At 42.6% G+C, this 18,921-nt stretch overlaps 1 protein-coding gene across 4 annotated transcripts in view; it reads left to right on the top strand.

Moving 5' to 3' along the window:
* Window positions 1-18,241, top strand: part of MTHFD1 (methylenetetrahydrofolate dehydrogenase, cyclohydrolase and formyltetrahydrofolate synthetase 1) — a 74,643-nt gene extending 56,402 nt beyond the window's left edge. For 3 of the 4 annotated variants that reach the window (XM_037901107.2, XM_043548474.1, XM_043548473.1), the window contains exons 26-28: window positions 130-282; window positions 8,176-8,284; window positions 8,476-9,536. In XM_037901107.2, the coding sequence (XP_037757035.2) occupies window positions 130-282; window positions 8,176-8,265 (243 nt within the window). In that variant the 3' untranslated portion in view covers window positions 8,266-8,284; window positions 8,476-9,536. Of the gene's footprint in view, window positions 1-129; window positions 283-8,175; window positions 8,285-8,475; window positions 9,537-14,178 lie in introns of those variants that run through there. The other variant, XM_043548472.1, reaches the window with a different exon arrangement.
* The last annotated feature ends 680 nt before the right edge of the window (window positions 18,242-18,921 follow it).

The raw sequence follows: 18,921 nt of genomic DNA, 5'->3' as shown, positions 1-18,921 counted from the left end.
AGTTACTGAGAGACAAGATGGTCTGTTAATCCAAAGAATGGCAGAATGAAGCAGATTACCTAGACGAAAGTTTTACTTTTGCACTTTACAAATTATGTCCTATTTTCTTGCCCCTTCTTGTTTCCCCAGGGATTTGGAAATCTGCCAATCTGCATGGCTAAAACTCACCTGTCATTGTCTCATGACCCAGAGAAGAAAGGCGTGCCTACAGGCTTTATCTTGCCTATCCGAGATATCAGGGCCAGTGTGGGTGCTGGATTCCTGTATCCATTGGTAGGAACGGTAAGTGTCATAGTTAAAACCTCAGCTCCATAAAGGAAAAAGGTTTGGAAAAAATGCGTGTGCATTCCAGTTGGTGGGTTAAATCAGTGGTTCTTGCTGGTATCCTATGAGAGGGAACTCTGCATACCATACACGTTATCCATGTAGATTTACACAGTATACTAATAATGTGTCTATATAGTGCTCCTAATGGAGTGCCTGTACAATACGCTGGATGCCCTTGAAAGTTTTTTAAAAATATGCTAAAATAAACGGACCCCTCATTTCCTCCAGATAATTCCAATATCCAGCAACAACATAAAATGTGGCAGATTAACTGACCTTACATATGGTCCCTGAGGCCTGGTCTACACCAACGCTGTAAATCAATTTAATTTACACTAGGTAAGTTACATAATTGAAGTCGACATAGCGTAGATCGACTTACAGCGGTGTCTACACCACACTATATTGATGGGAGAGTGCCTTATCGTGTCTTCACCAAACCCACTAAATCGACGCTGCTGCATCGATTGCAGTGGCGCCGATTTATAGTGAAATTAGCCAAGTCCCACACCTAGCCCTATCCAGTGCCAATTTTTTCATCTCCCAGAGCAAACGGGGGAGCCATGCAACATGCCATGAGGCTAACAAACCCTGGGGTGCAGATCTGGAGAGGAAGTGAGTTCCCAGGGTCCGAACAGAGAATTCCCTGCTAGCTGTCCCATCTTACATTGGAAGGGCTTTGAGTAATTAGTCTGTCCGGCACAGCACCTGCACCAGTCACTCCTTCTCCGTAATATTGCAGAGTAATTTAGTCTGTTTAGAAGTAGCACTCAATGTGCACAATACAGTCAGTGATGCAATTGGATATTTATTACTTTCCTTGTTATGTGATGGAAGGAATGTTAATTACAGCAAAGACTCCCAGAATAATACTGGCCTTGGACAAGCTACTTAACTTCCCTGAGCATCTCTGTCTGCAGAATGGGGATAATACTTAGTTCACAAGGGTGTTCTGTGGCTTGGAGTTTCTAACTGTGAAGTGCCTTGAAATTCTGTAGCTAAAGGCTCTGTACAGCTGCAGAGAATTAGTTAAACTACTTGAATGCGTCAGAATGCATCAGACGCAAGGTAAGCTCCTCCTCCTGCTTTGCCGCAAACAGTTGATTGCTGCTGCTGATACTAAGACGTAAACCAAATGGGGAGCACAAGGCAGTGAGGAAGCAAGCTCCATTTGCCAAATAAAGGACAAAAATCAATTGGGAAAGTTCATAACTGTTTCACTGAAAGGGGAAGGTCCGAGTGCTACAGGAAAGTCAATAGCATTTCAACTCTCCAATTTAAGGAAGCAATATATTTAATAGGAAGATGCACATTTCAACTGCCCCTTACTGTAAAGTCAATTATCAGATATAAATAGGAAAATACATGGGGTAGGACTAAAGAGTCTTTAACATCTTCACCTAATTTTGAACTGCTGGTGTTTTTTAATTTAAAAACTTGAGTCTTGTATTGCCAGAAGCTGGGAGCGGACAACAGGAGATGGATCATTGGACAACAGAGGGTTGGATCGTTCAATGGTTGCCTGTTCTGGTCATTCCCTCTGAAGCATCTGGCATTGACCACTGTCATAAGACAGGATCCTGGGCTAGCTGGATCGTTGGTCTGACCCAGTCTGGCAATTCCTATGTTCTTACCTGTAGCCAACAGCAGCTTGCTTGCTGTAACCCTAAAACCATATGAATTTAAAAGAAGAAAAAAGTGCATGGGCTCACTGGGTTGATTTGTCAAGGTGGAATATCACTGACAAAGTAGTACTGTTTGTGCACGTATCAGTAAGAATATTAATGCAGTTTCATCTCCAGAGACCTGAGCTCAAACCTAGTCTGGGTCAGAAGTGAAATGAATTTGGATTTAGCTGACATTTGTCCACATTGTAAAACCACAGTATAATCTGGCAAGAGTCCATTCACTCTGATTAGTAGAGACCAGAATAGCAAGGGTGAGGAAGGTCAGGATGAGAGTGTATTACTACAGTTGCAGAGGGAGACGTGGGTTATGCCTGCCAGCACTCTGCCAAATTTTAGGTGCTATTCTCACTCTTGAGTACTAGAATCCCCCTTTCAAATGTAACGCTAATGCTCTTAGACTTGACTTTAATACAGTTGAAATGATGAGTAGTGCTTTAGATCTGTGGGGTTGAAGTTTAATCACTTCATTGTAACTAGATTTGTTGTGTTTGAGGAAATCTTAAAAAATTAATTTTTAACACCAAGTAGAAGAGTAAACAGTCAGTCATGATGAGCAAGAAATTGCCTGCCTCCCTAAACAGCTGAATGTTTCTTTTAAATCATGCTTTAAAAACAACAAAACAAAAAAATATATATTTAACTAGAAACAAACAGTCCCTGAAGTTCAAGAAAAAAAACAAACAAAAAAAACCTGGAAAATGAGTTTAAGTATCCTGAAAGAGCAATATTGTTACCATTGCTCAGACCCTCCGTGCTTAGTCGTTAATTAAAATTCACTGAATTCTTCATGGCTCAGGCACGCTCAACAATTTGATTCCTAGAGCATCTTGAAGGTTATTGATCTCCAGTGGTGTAGTTGCTACTTACAGACGCGGAAACAGTGTTGGTGCCATGTGAACAAAGTTAAACCACAGGCATTATGTTTAGTTTTCTAAACTTGAGCTGCATCTAATCCATTAAACTAGGTTCAGTCACTGCCTCCAAATTGGTTGGTTTGTTTGAAGAAAAAAAAAAAAGACAGCAATAAAAACCACACAAAAGTGGGGAAGTGACATCATCAGCTGGAGATGACCAGGGTGGGAACAGGATCCAGTGACAAATCTGATGGGATCACCACCCTAAATGGCTGGTGTAATCAACGCAGAGTGAAAGGGAGCTACAGACAATCATGTCCAAGGAAATAACATCAGCAATAAAGGAGTGCCTGAAAATCTGGAGGGGAGGAATCTAGTCCTGTTTGGGCAGACGCTGGTAAAAGACCTACTAAATGTTGTTTCTCTGAGTGGATAGGGCATGGAGAGTGTTTTCCCTTCTTGCTGCAAGTGGTAACTGTCTAAAATCTCAATGCTGGGTTCATTGATTGAACAAGAAGAACATGGCAGTGTAAATATTTCTAGATTACCTGTGATGAAGGAATTAGTCATGTCTCATTTAAATCTGTCCTCTTTAAAAAGAGCATATGTGTTTGGATACAGTGAAAGATAAATTGAGCCCTTTCCCATCATTAGTTACATTCATTGCAAACAACACAGAATTTAATCCAATGACTTTTGGAGAGTTTGAAATGTAGATGAACCATGGGGTATGTATCTTAGATCAGATGTATGAGAGAGGGATGTTTTCAGAAATTAAAACCAAATAGAACTGGTTTGTTCTCCCATGGTGTCAGTTCTGCAAAATCAGTCCTGCTTTCCAAATGTCTAAAGTACTTTTTTGGCGCAAGACATTAACTCTAATAGACACAATAACATCAGGATTAATAGGAGATTTATGATTATGGCCCCTGACCCTGCAACCAGATCAGTCTTGTGTAAGTATCCACCAAGCCATTTGACTTTAGAGGGGCATGATTGCAGGATCCAGCTCTGGGGAATGCAGAATTCAGACTGTTGTCTAAGCCCATTAGGGTGTCTCTACCCTACAATAAAAACCCAGAGCTGGCCTGTGTCAGCTGATGTGGCTCAAGGGGTTGGTGTAGAGGTTCGGGACCCTCTCACCTTGCAGGATCCTAGAGCTCAGGTTCCAGCCTGAACCCAAATGTCTACACCGCAATTAAACAGCTCCTAAGTGTCGAATTGCAGTGTAGGCATACCATTAGATTAATGGACCCCAGACTGTGTGGTGCAGTCCCCCAGGAAGGCTGTTTAGCTCTGCTCTGCCCCCAACTCTGCTCCAACCCCAGCGCCTGGCCGTGACTCCACTCCTGGCTCAGGCTCTGCTCCTGGCCACAGACCCAGCCCCAGCTGCAGCCCTGGCCTCAGCTTCTGGTTCCCAGCCCAGCTGTGACTCCGGCCCCAACTGCGGCCCCTCTCCTTGCCCTGGCTCTTAACCGCTGCTTGGGGGCTGCGGAGGGGGCATGGACAGAGATAAGAAGGGGTCATGAGGTAAAAAGTTTGGAAACCACTGCCTTAGATGATGATATGCTGGGCCAGATAAGTACTTAGAAATGGGTGAAATTTTCAGAAGAACCTAAGGGACTAAGGAGCCAAAGTCCCATTGACTTTCAGTGAGACATTGGCTTCTGAGTGCCTAGGTCACTTTTGAAAACAGGTTACTAAGTGCTTTTGAAAATTTTAGCCTGTAATATATAATAGGTGCTTGATTGTTGGGCCTTTTTTTGTTTGCTTGCTTGCTTGTTTGTTTGTTAATTCTGTGGGTGGATTCAGTGCCTCTCCATGCGTAACTAAGCAATGATAATCACTCTGCATTCTTCAGCTTTTCAGTGCCTACATTAAGGAAAACACCCCACACTCTCATTTACATCTAGTTTTGAGAACAGCAGAACGACAATAAAAATATATGAATAATTAACATTCATAGAGATGATCATTCTCTTAAAATGTACTGTGTAACAATGCAAAGTGACTTAAAAGGCGCTGAATTTTGTGGCAAAATCAGGCTAGTGTGTCCTTTTTTTAAAAAAAACTTGGATTTGTAAATTTCTCAGTAAGACACTGCTGATGCCTAACATTCTTTGTGTATCATTTTAGAAGGTGAATTTAGTTTTGTAAGAAGCTGAGTAATAGACAAAGAGATCTGACATACAGTAACCTTTTGTTCTAGAAGAGGTCTTTTTAGGAGATAGCAAACAATTGTCATGCTGAAAGTTAGCTACAGTATTTACTTGAATTCTAGAGCATCAAGGAGTGAATTATTTTAGGCCCTGATGCTGCACCTGCTTGTGCCTATGTGAAGCCCCACTGACTTCCAGGTGAATAGAGGGGTTCATGTAGGTACAGTCAATTGCAGGATCGGGGACCCACTGTTTTCCCCTGCCACACTTGTAACCTTCTTAAAACACCCTTTTAGTGTTTTCATTTATTGTATTAAACAAGAAGCTGCCCTTTTAACATCCTCTTAAACCAGGACACAGGTTTGAAAGGAAAGTTTAATCTTCTTGTAAATCTCCTGGTGTCGAGTCAGCACTCACCCTTTTTTATGCTCTTCCCAAGGAAGAAACAGAGCAATTAATGTCTCTCACACACACACACTCTCTCTCTCTCTCTCTCCCTCCCTCCTCCCCGCCCCCATCCCATTAATTCAGAGCCATCTTTTCATCCACCCTGCCTGCAAAGTACAATGTACGTGGACAAGTGTGTGGTATCATTTAAAGCCAATGAGATCTATGACATTAGGAAGCACAGATTAGAAATAATTGCAGCTGGTATCCTGCATGCTTTCCCATCTTTCTGTGCTGATCTATGTGATGGAGAAAATGGTTTGCTGTGGAGCTGTACAGTTTTTGCAGTTCTGTTGTGTTCAGGGTACAGTGTAATTTATTTTTTAATACTGTGATTAACTTTATGCTCAACAGTTTTCTGTTTTTCCTTTACAAGAGGTGTTTACTTGAGATTACAAACTTATCAATCAAAGACAACTGTCGATATGATATACCTAGACTTTTGTAAAGTGTTTTACTTAGTACTGCGTGACATTTTGATTTAAAAAAATAGCACTATGCAGTATCAGTAAAGCACACATTAAATAGAATAAGAATGGGGTGGCTGATCAATCTCGAAAAGCAGCAATCAATGGGGAATCCTTCTCAAATGGGGTGTTTCTAATGGGTTCCCATAGGGATCAGTTCTAGGTCCAACATTGTTCAACATTTGAATCAGTGATCTGGAAGTAAGTATAAAATCACTGCTGATAATTTGCAGATGACACAGTGGCAAAAAAGTAAATAATGGTGAGGACAGGCAGTCATACAGAGTGGTCTATATCACTTGGTAACCTTGGCTCATTTAAACAGAATGTTTTAATACGGCCAAGTGAAATGTAATATGAAGAGGAACAAGGAATGCAGGCCATACCTACAGCATGGAGGGCTGTATCCTAGAAAGCAGTGGCCCTCTGGAAAGGATTTATGGGCCATAGTGGCCAAGCAACTCAACGTTAACTCCCAGGGCAGTGCTGTGGCAAAACGACCGAATGCTATCTTTGAATGTATAAAAGGAGGAGGAGTGAGTATAAGTCGGGAGGTGATTTACCTCTGTATATGGCATTGGTGTGACTGATACTGGAATAGTACGTACAGTTCTGATGATAATTCTTAAAGATTGGAGAGGGTGTAAAGAGCCACAAAAATTACTTGAGGGCTGGAGAAAACACCAAACAGAGAAAGATTTAAACAGCTAAGTCTGTTTGGTTTAGCAAAAATGAGATTGAGCAGTAACATGATTACAGTGCACAAGTACTTTGGTACTCAGTTTTTAATTCCCATGAAAGAGCTCTTTAACCTAGCAGAGTATGGTGTAATAAGAACCAATGATTGGCTGCCAAAGACAGACTCAAACTAAAAAGGAGGCACAGATTTTGAATAGTGAAGACTATTAACCACTGGAACAAACTACCAAAGGGAGTGGTGGATTCTCCATCTCTTGAGGTCTCTAAGTCAAGACAGGTTGCCTTTCTGGATGATACGCTTTAGTCAAATGCAAGTTATTGGGCTCAGTACAGGGGTAACTGGGTGAGGTTCTACAGCTGTCAGGTACAGGAAGTCAGGTTAGATGATCTAATGGCCCCTTCTGGCCTTAAACTCTATGGATTTGTGAATGTTGGCGCTTGACAACTGAACAAGTGATGGCATTGGCTTGCGTAGGCAGGTGTAGTGCAAGCTTCCCCACTCTGTTTGGCCAGTGCACCACTGTCCTGACTTAAAACAGCTCTCAGAACTTCCATACAGTTTAATGTGACTGGCTGTTCCATCTAGTGGAAGTGAGTTGCCCCTCCCCTCCTCAGTGCAAGCCCAGCTTCTGTCTTGAAATCCATCTCTTTTCCAAGTCAGTACTGGGCATGTAGGTAATGCCTTCAATCCTTGGCTCTCAGAGCACTTCTGACATGTTTATTATGTGTATCTACACTGTGAGCTAAAGGTGTGACTTCCAGCTTGAGGAGACATCACCATGCTAGCATGATCAGAGTTAGTGTGCTAAAAATAGAACGTAGCCACAGCAGCGAGAGAGGCTAGCCGTGCTGATTACGTCTTGGACAGGTATGTGCTCACGGTGACTAGCCCCTCACACCGTCACGCTGTACAGGCGAGTCTCATCTTACACGCATTTAACATGCGCAAATTCAGCTTTGCGCGGTCGGCAAAAACAAAAAAGAGAAAAATAACAATTTAAATACTGTACCTGTAGTGCAGGCGATTCTGCCCGCCATTACACTCAATGTAATTTTGACTATACGCGATTTTTGCTTTAGGCGCTGCCTGCGGAATGTAACCCCAGCGTAAGATGAGACTCGCCTGTACTCTATTTTTTTTAGTCCGCTTGCTCCATCAGAGCTAGTGCAGCTGTGTCACCTCAAGCTAGAATTTACACATCCAGCTCGACGTGCAGACATACATGAACGCCTCACAACGCTTCTCTGAGGTATTGAGATCCCCACCCCATCTTACTAACAGGGAAACCGTGGTACAGTTATTCCCTTGTCCAGCAAAGCTTAATTAAAGCATATGAGTAGTTCCATTGAAATCAGTGGAACTACGCACGTGCTTAAATTTCAGCACATGCTTAAGTGCTTTGCCAAATCTTGGGCTAAATCATTTGTACAAAGTCACACTTGAGTCAATGGAAGAGCCAAAGACAGAACCAAGCCCTCATAACTCCCAATCCCAGGCTCTCTCCACTAATACACTTTTCTTTCTGTCTGCTAGATGAGTACTATGCCAGGACTTCCTACTCGGCCCTGTTTCTATGATATTGACTTGGATCCAGTCTCAGAACAGGTGAATGGGCTATTCTGAAAAGAAATGTTAATCAAAGGTAAGTCTCTTACTTAGGCTAGAAGCCTTGCAAATCTTTGGGTTGAGTTAAGGGATTTACTCACATCTAACTATGAAGCCATATGTTTCCAATGGCATTTGGTTATAATTCCTCCTAAAAGTTGCCTTTGATATGCTAGATATATAGATATACATATATATTAGTAATTAAGTTTTCATTTTTCTTTCTAGCTACCTGAAGCTTACTCGATGAGTAAAGCAAACTCAGTTATCCCTGGATTTAAGACAAAATAAGATATGGCTGAGAAAATGCAATACATGAAGTGACTGGGAGAAAGGAGCATTTGGAAACGAATGAAATGCATGCATTTATTTTTTTAATCTGAATAAATTTTTAAAAAATATTTTATTTCAGGCTAACTTTTAGTTCAGTGAGCATAAGAACTTGTAAATCTTATACACTGATGTTTTTCAATGATATTGCCTTCATAGAATCATAGAATATCAGAGTTGGAAGGGACCTCAGGAGGTCATTGCTTTTGCCCTTCATAATTGCAGATGGAGCAAAATACAAAACTTGTTTTTAATACCCTCTTTCTAGCTCTGTGATTTTTTACTTATTAAAATGTAACAATAAAATTGCAGTTTCTCGATTTGGTACAGTGTTTACAACAACCCAGGGCTTAATTGGTTGTTTTTAAATGTGTTTTAGAGCACAGATACACGTTATCCCTTAAAGTCTGAGCACTGTATCTTCCTATTGCACTTAATTCTATAATCTATTGCTAGCATTAAAAGAGAAAATGTGCCATCAGACTGCACTAATTCAATGAAAAGTAGGTAGTAGGGAAGAATCCCTTTGCTTCTGTTCTTACCCTAAAGTTTCTGACCATTAGTTTCTGCTTTGAATTTTTCTTGTGGGCGCCTGCATTCTATCCAGTCTTAAGAAAGCCCTGCAATCTGTGTTTCTGTTGTTACCTACTAAATTGTTAATGGCAGTGGAGCATATAGACTTTTGCCTTTTTGGAGACCGGATCACCATGCTGTGGCTGGGGACGGGAAGCTGTTCCATACGTAGTTTTCAATAGATGGCTGATGAGCGAGGATGAGATTTGTAAATGATGTAACAACTTTTGTTGAAATCCCCTTTTTGGTGAGAAAAGACAGCACAAGCACTGAATGAAATGGTCTGTAACAGAGTTTGTCACAATAGGCCAAAAAATCACTTCATAATGTGAAAATGTAGTTACTGCCAGACTTCTAATTAACACCAATAAATTGCTAAAATCCTTCAAGAGTTCCCTGGGTTTTAATATATGCATGGAGATTAATGAAGTAGAAGTTATTTTTATGATGAATTTGGAGACCGTACATAGCAGCAGTCCCAGTATTGACAAGTAAAAGTGATTATTGCAGTAATACTGTTGAGACTGCAGTGCACCACTGTATAAATTTAATCCAGTTTCCTTTCTGGGGTACTGCATATCATCTGTAGGAAAATAAATTACCTGAATTATTCAGTGGATTTGGATGTACTCTGACTGTAAAAGATCTGAAGTGAGACCACCAGTTGTTTGTGTCAGTTGGCTAGAATAAGTTGCCTATGCAAGCAGCTAAATATTTTTGGATAATTCTTTCCACATAAAACTGCAAGGCCCATATGCTTGTGTTAGATCTGGACCTAGCATATGTTAAAAAATTGCTCTGACTGGAAGAAGAGTTGATGTAGGTGTATGCACCAACCAGTACATGAGCTTATCTGTAATACACATACACTATATATAGTAAGCTAGCAAGGAGAATAATTTATGTAACAATTACATGGCTGTCACAAGAGTGAAGTTAGAGTAACTTAAGTTGTCATAAAATCCCTAGATGCATTTAAACTTTCCTTTATATAATATCATTCCAAGGAGAACAACTAATCTTCAGGGCATAAACCAGACCACTTGCATGGGGTCAGGAAGGATTTTCTCCCCATATTTAATAGTGCACGTGGCTAGGCACCCTAGGAGCTTCTTCATCTAAGGCATCCTGGACAGGCCACTTCTGGAGCCAGGATGCCAGAATAGATAGAGCTAGAGGCTAACTAACTTGTGTCAGTTTCTACATTTAATACTTGTTTCATCTCATGGCTGCACTTCTTATGGCATCTCCCTCTTGCAGTCTTCCATTCTACCAACTTTATCTTGTTCCTTTCAGCCTGTCTTTTCTTTCCTCTCCTAGCCCCCACCTACCCTTCCAGTTCTTTTGTACAACCTTTCTTTAAAAACTAAACACTGGCTTTGTCCCTCTTGGACAAGGACTGGCTGAAAGCAAACTTGATGAGAGAGTATCTTTAATCTCCTGACAGATCCTAGAGGCATTCATTCTCCATAGAGCATCTGTGGCTCTGAAGCTAAACAACGAGGAGTCCTTGTGGCATCTTACAGACTAACAAACTTCGCGGTTGGTGTTGCTGCCCTGCCAAGGCTGTGCACGGCGCGGTGCAGCCCAGGGGCGCTTCCCCCGCCCCCGGGGGCCGGGAGAGCTGCGGCTCTGGCCGAGCAGGTGCGACAGGCTGGGCGCGAGGGGAGAGCCGGGCTCCGGCGGGGGCAGGTTGCACAGGCAGGTGCCTGCCCGCCGGGGGTCCTGGGCGCTGCGGGGCTTGGCGGGGGCACCGCAAGGTGCGTCTCCGGGCGGCAGCTGCAGCGCTCGTCCGCCCGCAGCGCCCCCTTTGCTTCTCCTGCCGCGGCCACGTCCTGCCCGCAGCCCCCGTGCGCGCGGCTCTGCGCCCCCGGCCGGGCCGCTGGCGCGCGGGAGCCGGGGGCGTGGCTCGAGCGGGGCGCGTCCCCTGCCCCGGGGGGGGGCGAGCCGGGCTCCCTCCCCCCCGCGCGGCGGCTGGGCGGGTCCCCGCGGCGGCACTAGCAGCAGCAGCAGCGGGCGGAGCGGGCTGCAGGCGCCTCTCTCCGGCGGGCCGTGGGCGCCAGGTGAGAGCGGGCGTGGGCTGGGGCGGGTCCGCTGTCCTGCGTGGGTCAGGGAGCCGCCCGGCACCGTGCCCCTTGCACGCCACGTGGGCGGAGCGGGGCAGCGTCGGCCCGAGCTGCGGGGCTGGAGCGGGTTTTGCCGTGGGGCTGCGGGGAGCAAAGCTGGACGGCGCTGGGCTGTCTTCGTGCGGCACCCCCGGCTCAGCGCGGAGCCGCCTGCCGCTGTGCAGAGAGGGTCCCTCTGTGCTCCGCGTCCAGGGAGCTGGCTAGTCCTGGGCGTGGGAAGGGGACGGCGCTGGCCGCCGGGGAGCTGAGGGGCAGCCGCCCTCCTCAGACCTGTGCAGCCCTCCCTTGGTCCGGGGGAGTTGTGAGCCTCCCTGGAGCACCCCGGGGAGGGTGGTGGATGTGCCACCGCGGGAGGGAGCGGGTGAGAGCGCCTCGCGGGGCCCATCGCTTCCTGGCTCAGCTCCCTGCCAAACCTGAAGGCAACAGGCACAAAGGGAGAAGACTGAAAACGGGGCACTGGGGCTCAGCTTCTCTGCTGCCGAGCCAGCCCTGTTGCGCTTCAGATCCCGGCTCTGGATGATGGAACTGTTCACACGGAAAATCAGAGGGAGAATGTTTCTTCTCCCCCGCGCCCCGTCCCCCCAATCTATTTCTTTGCCTCTAGCTTCATTTTTCATTACGGTGGCTGGCACATGAAGGAGACAGGTGACTTGTGTTGCGGCAGCCTCTCTTCCTTTCCACAAGGGAGCTGATAGATCTCTTTACAGGCAAAAGTTTTCAATCTCTGTCATTTCCTACTTGCCGTATGTAGCGGATTATTACTAATGGATCTCTTGCATTAGTGTGCTGGAATCTAGGCTTTTCATTATCAGTCGCTCCCTAGAAAGACTTTCCCTGTCTGTGTATGGCAGGGTAACACATCACAGTTGATGCAAGCTTTGGCTGAAGATTTGGTGAGTACCTTAGCATCATAAAGACAAAGGCCAACGTTTTCAAACACTGGGCCTAAAGTTAGAGAAATAAATCCATATTTAGGATTCTGAAATAAATGACATGATTTTCAGAGGTGCTGAGCACCCACAACAGCTATTAATCACAATGGGAGCTGGGAGTGTTCAGCACCCTTGAAAGTCAGCCCACCTGGTTAGTTGTCTGAATAACGATGTAGGAGCTGAACTTTTAGCAACGCTGTTGAAAATTTTGGCCATAGCATCAGTCTTATGTAAGGTGAACCTATTTGTTGGGAAACAGTGTGTTTGCAAACTACCAGAAATGTTTCCATTTCCATTGCAAATACTATAGCTTAGGAAACCTCCAGAGATTTGGAGACCATATAAAGAAACCTGCATTAAATCAAAGGTGTTTATATTGTGGGTGGCTGGGTCTGTTGGCTGGCATGGATATGCTAAGGCTTTTTCTGTAATTTGAACATTTCTATTTCCTTTATTTTCTATTTAAAAAAAATTTAACTGAGAAAGATTCATTCAGAAAAGGGGTTATTGATTAAGGCTTCAATTCAGCAAGGTACTAAGCACATTGTAATTCTCATTCTGTGCAATTTCAGACTCCACTAGCCTGAAGATTGCTAATAATCAGCATCCATTTTTTTCTGCCATTCAAGAAATAAATTGCCAGGCACATGGAGTGTACAAGAGGTGAAAGCACTGAGATGTAATGCTTACTGTGTCATTTGATCTAGAATTGCACAATGATCTGAGCAATGTCATGAAGTGATCCCAGGGCATCCTGCTTTAAAAAATAAAAAAAGAGAGTGAGACTGGAGAAGACACCTAATCTTCTCTTGGCTGTTTTCTTCGGACAGATCCATTTCCTTGTCTTTCCAGCCAGAAATACAGTATTGTCGATGCAGGGGGAAACTAATGATGATTAAGGAATGCTGGTCTGGGTCTCCTTTCCAAAATCAGTGTTTGTGTCAGTTACAGATTCCATATTCTGGATTGCAGATAGTCTCCATAGCACATGTGGTCTCAAGAGTAAGGTTTAGGGGAAAGCAAAGATTGACAAATAATTGTGGCAAAACATTATTTTTTGCCCATATACAAATTGATTGCATGTCAGTGACTTGAATTCATAATAAAATAAAATATCGGTGCATTGCTTTGCTTGTATTTTTATATGTTGTCGCATCCCTAAGCCACAGCAAATAATGTTAGATAAGTAAATTATTGCATTTAGAAGTTTAGTTTTTTAAAACATACATACAATAGTGTTTTTTAAAAAGTAGGACAAAAAAGAAAATATTTATAAAGAATTTCCCAAAGTTATCCAAGGAGAGAGGATCCCATGTACTCACTGAGAAGTATGTCAGTGTGCTATAATGTGTATTTGTATCTTTATATTCAGGAACGTTTGGAAGGGTTACATACATTTTATGATGAACATGTGTTCTGTGAAAGTGGGGTTGCCATGGAACGCTTGCACACACTGTAAATAACCAAACTGTATGAAGGAAGCTTCTCTTTTATAACTCTCAAACCCTCCATTTTATATTTTGTGGAGCTGCATATGATCATCTTATGCATTAAGAATAAAAACATCTGATATCTCAATTCAGAATTTCCCTTGGGGGAATTATGAGTGCGTATGGGTCAGTAGGGGAAAGTGTGTCTCAGGGGAAAAACATTTTCCTAACAAGTGAAATATAAAAATAAACTTCCCTTTCTACCCACATAAAAATTCATATATATGCAAGATTCGTGTGGTAGTTCTCCTATGTAACTAGAGTGGCACTCTTGAAACCCTATTTTGCCTTCATATATTGAAACACAGCTCCCATTGATTACAAGGGTGTATCTGAGCGTAGAATAGCGCGCGCGCACACATATATCAGGACACAGAGCACGGAATTTTAGAAATTGAAAAATTACCCAGTTCTTATAAACACAAATTGTATATCCATTTTTACGACATTGTTTTTCATCATTTGTTTGTTTTGTTGCAGATACATATGAAGCAATTTGAGAGATGAAAGCCTATGCCATATTTTTCAACATAAATGGCAAACCTTGCAATATGAATTGAAAGCAAATGAAATGCAAAGAAGGAAAGAGGAAAAACAGCTGCCCCTATCACTGGAGGCAAAATAAGGCCACTTGGTGTATCTTTTCTTTTTTTTTAATATCACTTCAATACAGTTGCTCAAAGAATGTGAAATAATGAACATATTAGCAAGTAGTAGTTGTTGATTGATGCCCATCATAAAATGAAAACGGTCAATTCTTGATCTGATTTAACATCCATTTTAAAAAAGTCCAACTGTTGCTGAAATAATATCCTCGTATCAAGTAGTGTTTCAGGTTGGCCATCCCAGAGATGAAACTGAGCCTATTTGATAAACTGCAGTAAAGTGTGTGATAATCTATCCAGTCAGTCTTTCTCTCAGGACAGGTAAGAAAAAAAAATCATAGTGGAAATATAAATGTAGTGTAACAAGTCCATCAGAACATTTCTTTGCATAACACCTCGTCAGTTCACAAAAGTAATTTCATGTTTTTTGGATGAAATTTCAAAGAACTGCACTCTGAGCTTACCTGCAATTAATTTATCTGATGGGTTAATAGAAAAGAAAAATATATGAAGAAATTAGAAGGCAGGACCACAAATATGGAGAAGGCAGCTAAAGAAATTCAAATGGAAAACACAGCACAATCAGAAAATCCTAGTGCAGCAAAACTGTGCTCTTCAACTGAAGAACAGGCAGAAAAACTCACAATGTTTTGTTTTAAGAAAAGAAAGAAGCCATGTAAGAAGGCATTGGAGATGAAAGGTGTCTGTGAAGAAGACACTGTAACCTTGAAACATACAAGCCAATCCATCAGTGCAGCCCCTGGAGAAGGGGAAGTTTCCAACCAATCTCAGTCATCAAGGGGAACCTGGACAACTATAAAACGTCTAGTGACACCTAAGAGAAGGTCAAAATCTTCAAGGAAGCAGACACACTCTGATTCTCAAGTGCAACTGGAGATAAATGCTGAGGATCCTGGTTTTCCAAAGAATCAGGTTAGTTCTGGGCTTAAAATTCCCTGTATACGGTTCTCAAGAGGCAAGAAAAAACCCAGCCATTCTGAAATAACAGAAGAATCAGATTGCAGTGTTAAAGCAAATGAACTGATGGGCATTTTGAATAAAGCTAACAGTGAACCAGAGAATTTGGCAATAACAGTCAAATCTAGCACGGATCAATCCTTCAGCCAAGCGTCTGAAAAAAGTGACAGGAACTCACTTAATTCCACTGGGAAGAATGCGCTTTTGGTAGAGTCCAGACCAGACATTGATCAACACACACAGTGCATCGTTCAGTCTGAAATAGCAAATTCAGAGGCAGTTGCTATAATGCTCCAGGAAGAGCTACACCAGAAGAGCCTACATGAATCTCCTGAACATACACTTGTAGCAAACAAGGGAGTTGATCTCAATACCACCCTTAGTGCTAATGTTTCTAAGGACCTGCCAGATAGAGTAGCTGAAGCCACAGAGGTACAAGAAATAAATAACATCCATGACACAAGGCTTGAATGTAGAGAGTCTGGAAGGAACATAAATGCTAGTGAAGACTGTAAATCGAGAGAGAGAATAATGAGTTTCAATCAGTCGGCATTTAACGATGATGCAGTAGGTGTGCAGAGCTGTTTAAATGAACAATTGAAATTAGAAGAAAACAAGGACACCAGTGGAGTGAGCATTGTGATTACAATTACTGAAGCAGATGATGAGCCTGATGAAGAGGAGTCGAACCAGGACTGCAAACTGTCCTCAATTTCATGTGAACATAAGCAAAAGGGGAATAAAAAAATAAGTGGGAACCTCAATTTCAGTAAACTTTCTAATCGCAAAGAGGCCGTAGTAGCAGGCAGTGGCCCCAGGAGGGAGGCTAGAGTCGGTTCTCCTGCTCAGTCACCCAATGGTCTTAGTGATCAGGAACACGGAACTTCAGAACAGTATGAATTGCTTCTGATAGAAACTGCTGCTTCCCTTGTTAAGGCAGCGATTCAGTCATCTATAGAACAGCTGGTTAATGAAATGGCTTTGGACCATAGTAAACATAACAGTGTTCTGTAATGACAAGAATGCCCCAAAATATAGTATGACTCAGCAGCAATTTAAAATTGTTTAGCACCAAGATGAAAGGCTAGAAAGTCTTAACTCCTTAGGTATTTGCGGTCTGTGTGTAGTGTATTTCTGCATGCTGGATAGGCCATTGTGTATATGTAAAATGGATCCAAGAATAAGGACTCAGTCCTGCAAAGTGTTGACAGGCTCATGAGATTGGGCTTTAAAACATTGTGATTGTTGATAGCTGTGGAAAAGGTAAGTTGTTTTAGTGGCTGTATTTCAATTTATTGTCTCTTTCGCAGTTTGGGGGCTCTATTATGTCACTATATATTTTAGATTTTTTCCTATTGTTTACATTTTATTTATTATGGGTTGCTGAGAACTCTCAGCTACATTGGGCCTGTACTCAGCGTAATCAGTTGGAGTTTTGCCATTGATTTCAATGCCAACAAGACTGGGCCCATTGACTTCAGTGCAAGTTGAGCATGTTCAGAACCTTGCAGGATTGGGTCAATGTCTCAAGATGCACATACTCTTTTAAAAAATACTACAATGCTATTATTGTATAAAATGAGGCAGGTATATAGAGTGCATCATGTAATGTAGCCTGTTCCACTGCCCAGAATGTCTCGTGCATCTCAGACGCGTTGCAGTCATGCACTAAGCACAAGTGTATCTGACCCACGGGCATGGGGTTGCCAAAAAACGGTGCCATTGAAGTCAATGGTAAAACTTCCAGTTACATCAGTAGTGCAGGTTTGGGCCTAAGTGAGCAAGGTACTGATACTCTCTTCTGATGCCTTCGTTTGTTTTTATAATGTTGGAGTGCTGAGGCCTACCCATTGCTTTAGCACATTTTTAATATGTAGTATGTAATATAAATAGGAATGAGCTGCTAGTGCACTAGTGGTACACTATTGCCTCCGGGTTAAAATAGTTCCTGCAGTTGCAATGGTCTCCAATCAGTCTGTTTTAACTTGAGCATTTTTTGTTTAATTACTGCTAATGCCCTTGACTGCAGCCAGCATTTTTTTTAATAAGTCTTAGGGTTCCCCCCAGCTTCATAGCTCTTCCAAACTTTGGCAAACAAATCCATCCCATCTGTGTGTAACTGCATTATGCCACTTAATTTCTCCTTGCAGTTTCATTTGAATACACTATCATTGACATTGTATTCTGAACTATAAAATCATGACTGGTATAGAGAAAGTAGACAAGGAAGTGTTGTTTACTCCTTCTCTTAACACCGGAACTAGGGGTCACCAAATGAAATTAATAGGCAGCAGGATTAAAACAAATAAAAGGAAGTATTTCTTCACACAACAACCTGTGGAGCTCCTTGCCAGAGGATGTTGTGAAGGCCAAGACCATAACGGTTCAAAAAAGAACTGGATAAATTCATGGAGGATAGGTCCCTCAACGGCTATTAGCCAGGATGGGCAGGAATGGTATCCCTAGCCTCTGTTTGCCAGAAGCTGGGAATGAGCACCAGGGGATGGATCACTTGATACGTGTTCTGTTCGTTCCCTCTGGGGCACCTGGCACTGGCCACTGTCAGAAGACAGGATACTGGGCTAGATGGACCCTTGGTCTGACCCAGTAGGGCCATTCTTATGTTCTTAACTGCTGGGTACTGCTGCTTTGAGCTGGAATGGCCCAATCCTGCTCCCATTGAAGTAGTCAGAAAAACTTCAGATCAAGCCCTTAAACACCTGCCATAGGTGAATCCTGAAACAGGTTTGTCATTGACAGAAAATATCAAATGCTTTGTTGTGAGAGTTTTTCTGTATATTGTATAATATATACAGTAAGTGTGTGTGTATCATTTGCCCTGTTCATTACCAGCTCTTTAAAAAGAAGCCTTTTGATTGTAATCTGTAAAGAATGAATGTGGGTCATGGGGCTATAATTTATGTGCAGCAGACAAATAAACAACCATATTCTCCTGAAAACATGCCGCCTTGTGCATATTTCTGAGCTGATGCAGAGAGAGCAACCTCACTTGGCAATTATGCATTGACCATTTGCAATTTTGGGAATCTTTTTTTCCTCCCCAGGACAGTACATGGATCCTGTATTAAAATACAAGGGCTACAGTTTTCCCTAGGAACTAGTGCTCGGTCACATTTTAAACATTGGAGGTAGAGAATCCGGGCAGAGCACACACTCAATGGCACACTCTGAAAATGAGCAATGAACACCAGGGCGTGCTTCTGTGTGTACGTGTAGAACGCCAGTCTTAAATCAAGAGGTCTGAAAAAGTGTTTAAACTTTCTTTTCTATGAATGTATTTGCTTAAATGTAGTTTGGATCAGAGTATCACTGATCCAATATCTGTAACACTAATGAATTAGTGCTTTATACCGTTCCCTGCAAATATTGTGGCATAATTTAAAAATGACTCTTCAGCACTTTACGCAACTTTGGAACTCTACCAGCGTTCTCCGGCACAACACAGAAATGCAGGAAGAGGCTTGTTTGAGCTAATGGACTTGCACTAGATGTCTTGATAGATCACTGCTGGAGGGAGAGAAAGCTGCAGCTCAGTGTAATTCTGGAAGGTCTGTAGGCTGTGGAAGAGAATGTCAGGTGCTCTGCGAAATGGATAAAAGTTGACTCCGTAATGGGACAG

This window comes from Chelonia mydas, chromosome 6 (assembly GCF_015237465.2).
Source record: "Chelonia mydas isolate rCheMyd1 chromosome 6, rCheMyd1.pri.v2, whole genome shotgun sequence".
NCBI classification, from domain to species: Eukaryota; Metazoa; Chordata; order Testudines; family Cheloniidae; genus Chelonia; species Chelonia mydas.
The sequence above is the reverse complement of the archived record's forward strand: the minus strand, read 5'-3'. Positions and strand labels throughout refer to the sequence as shown.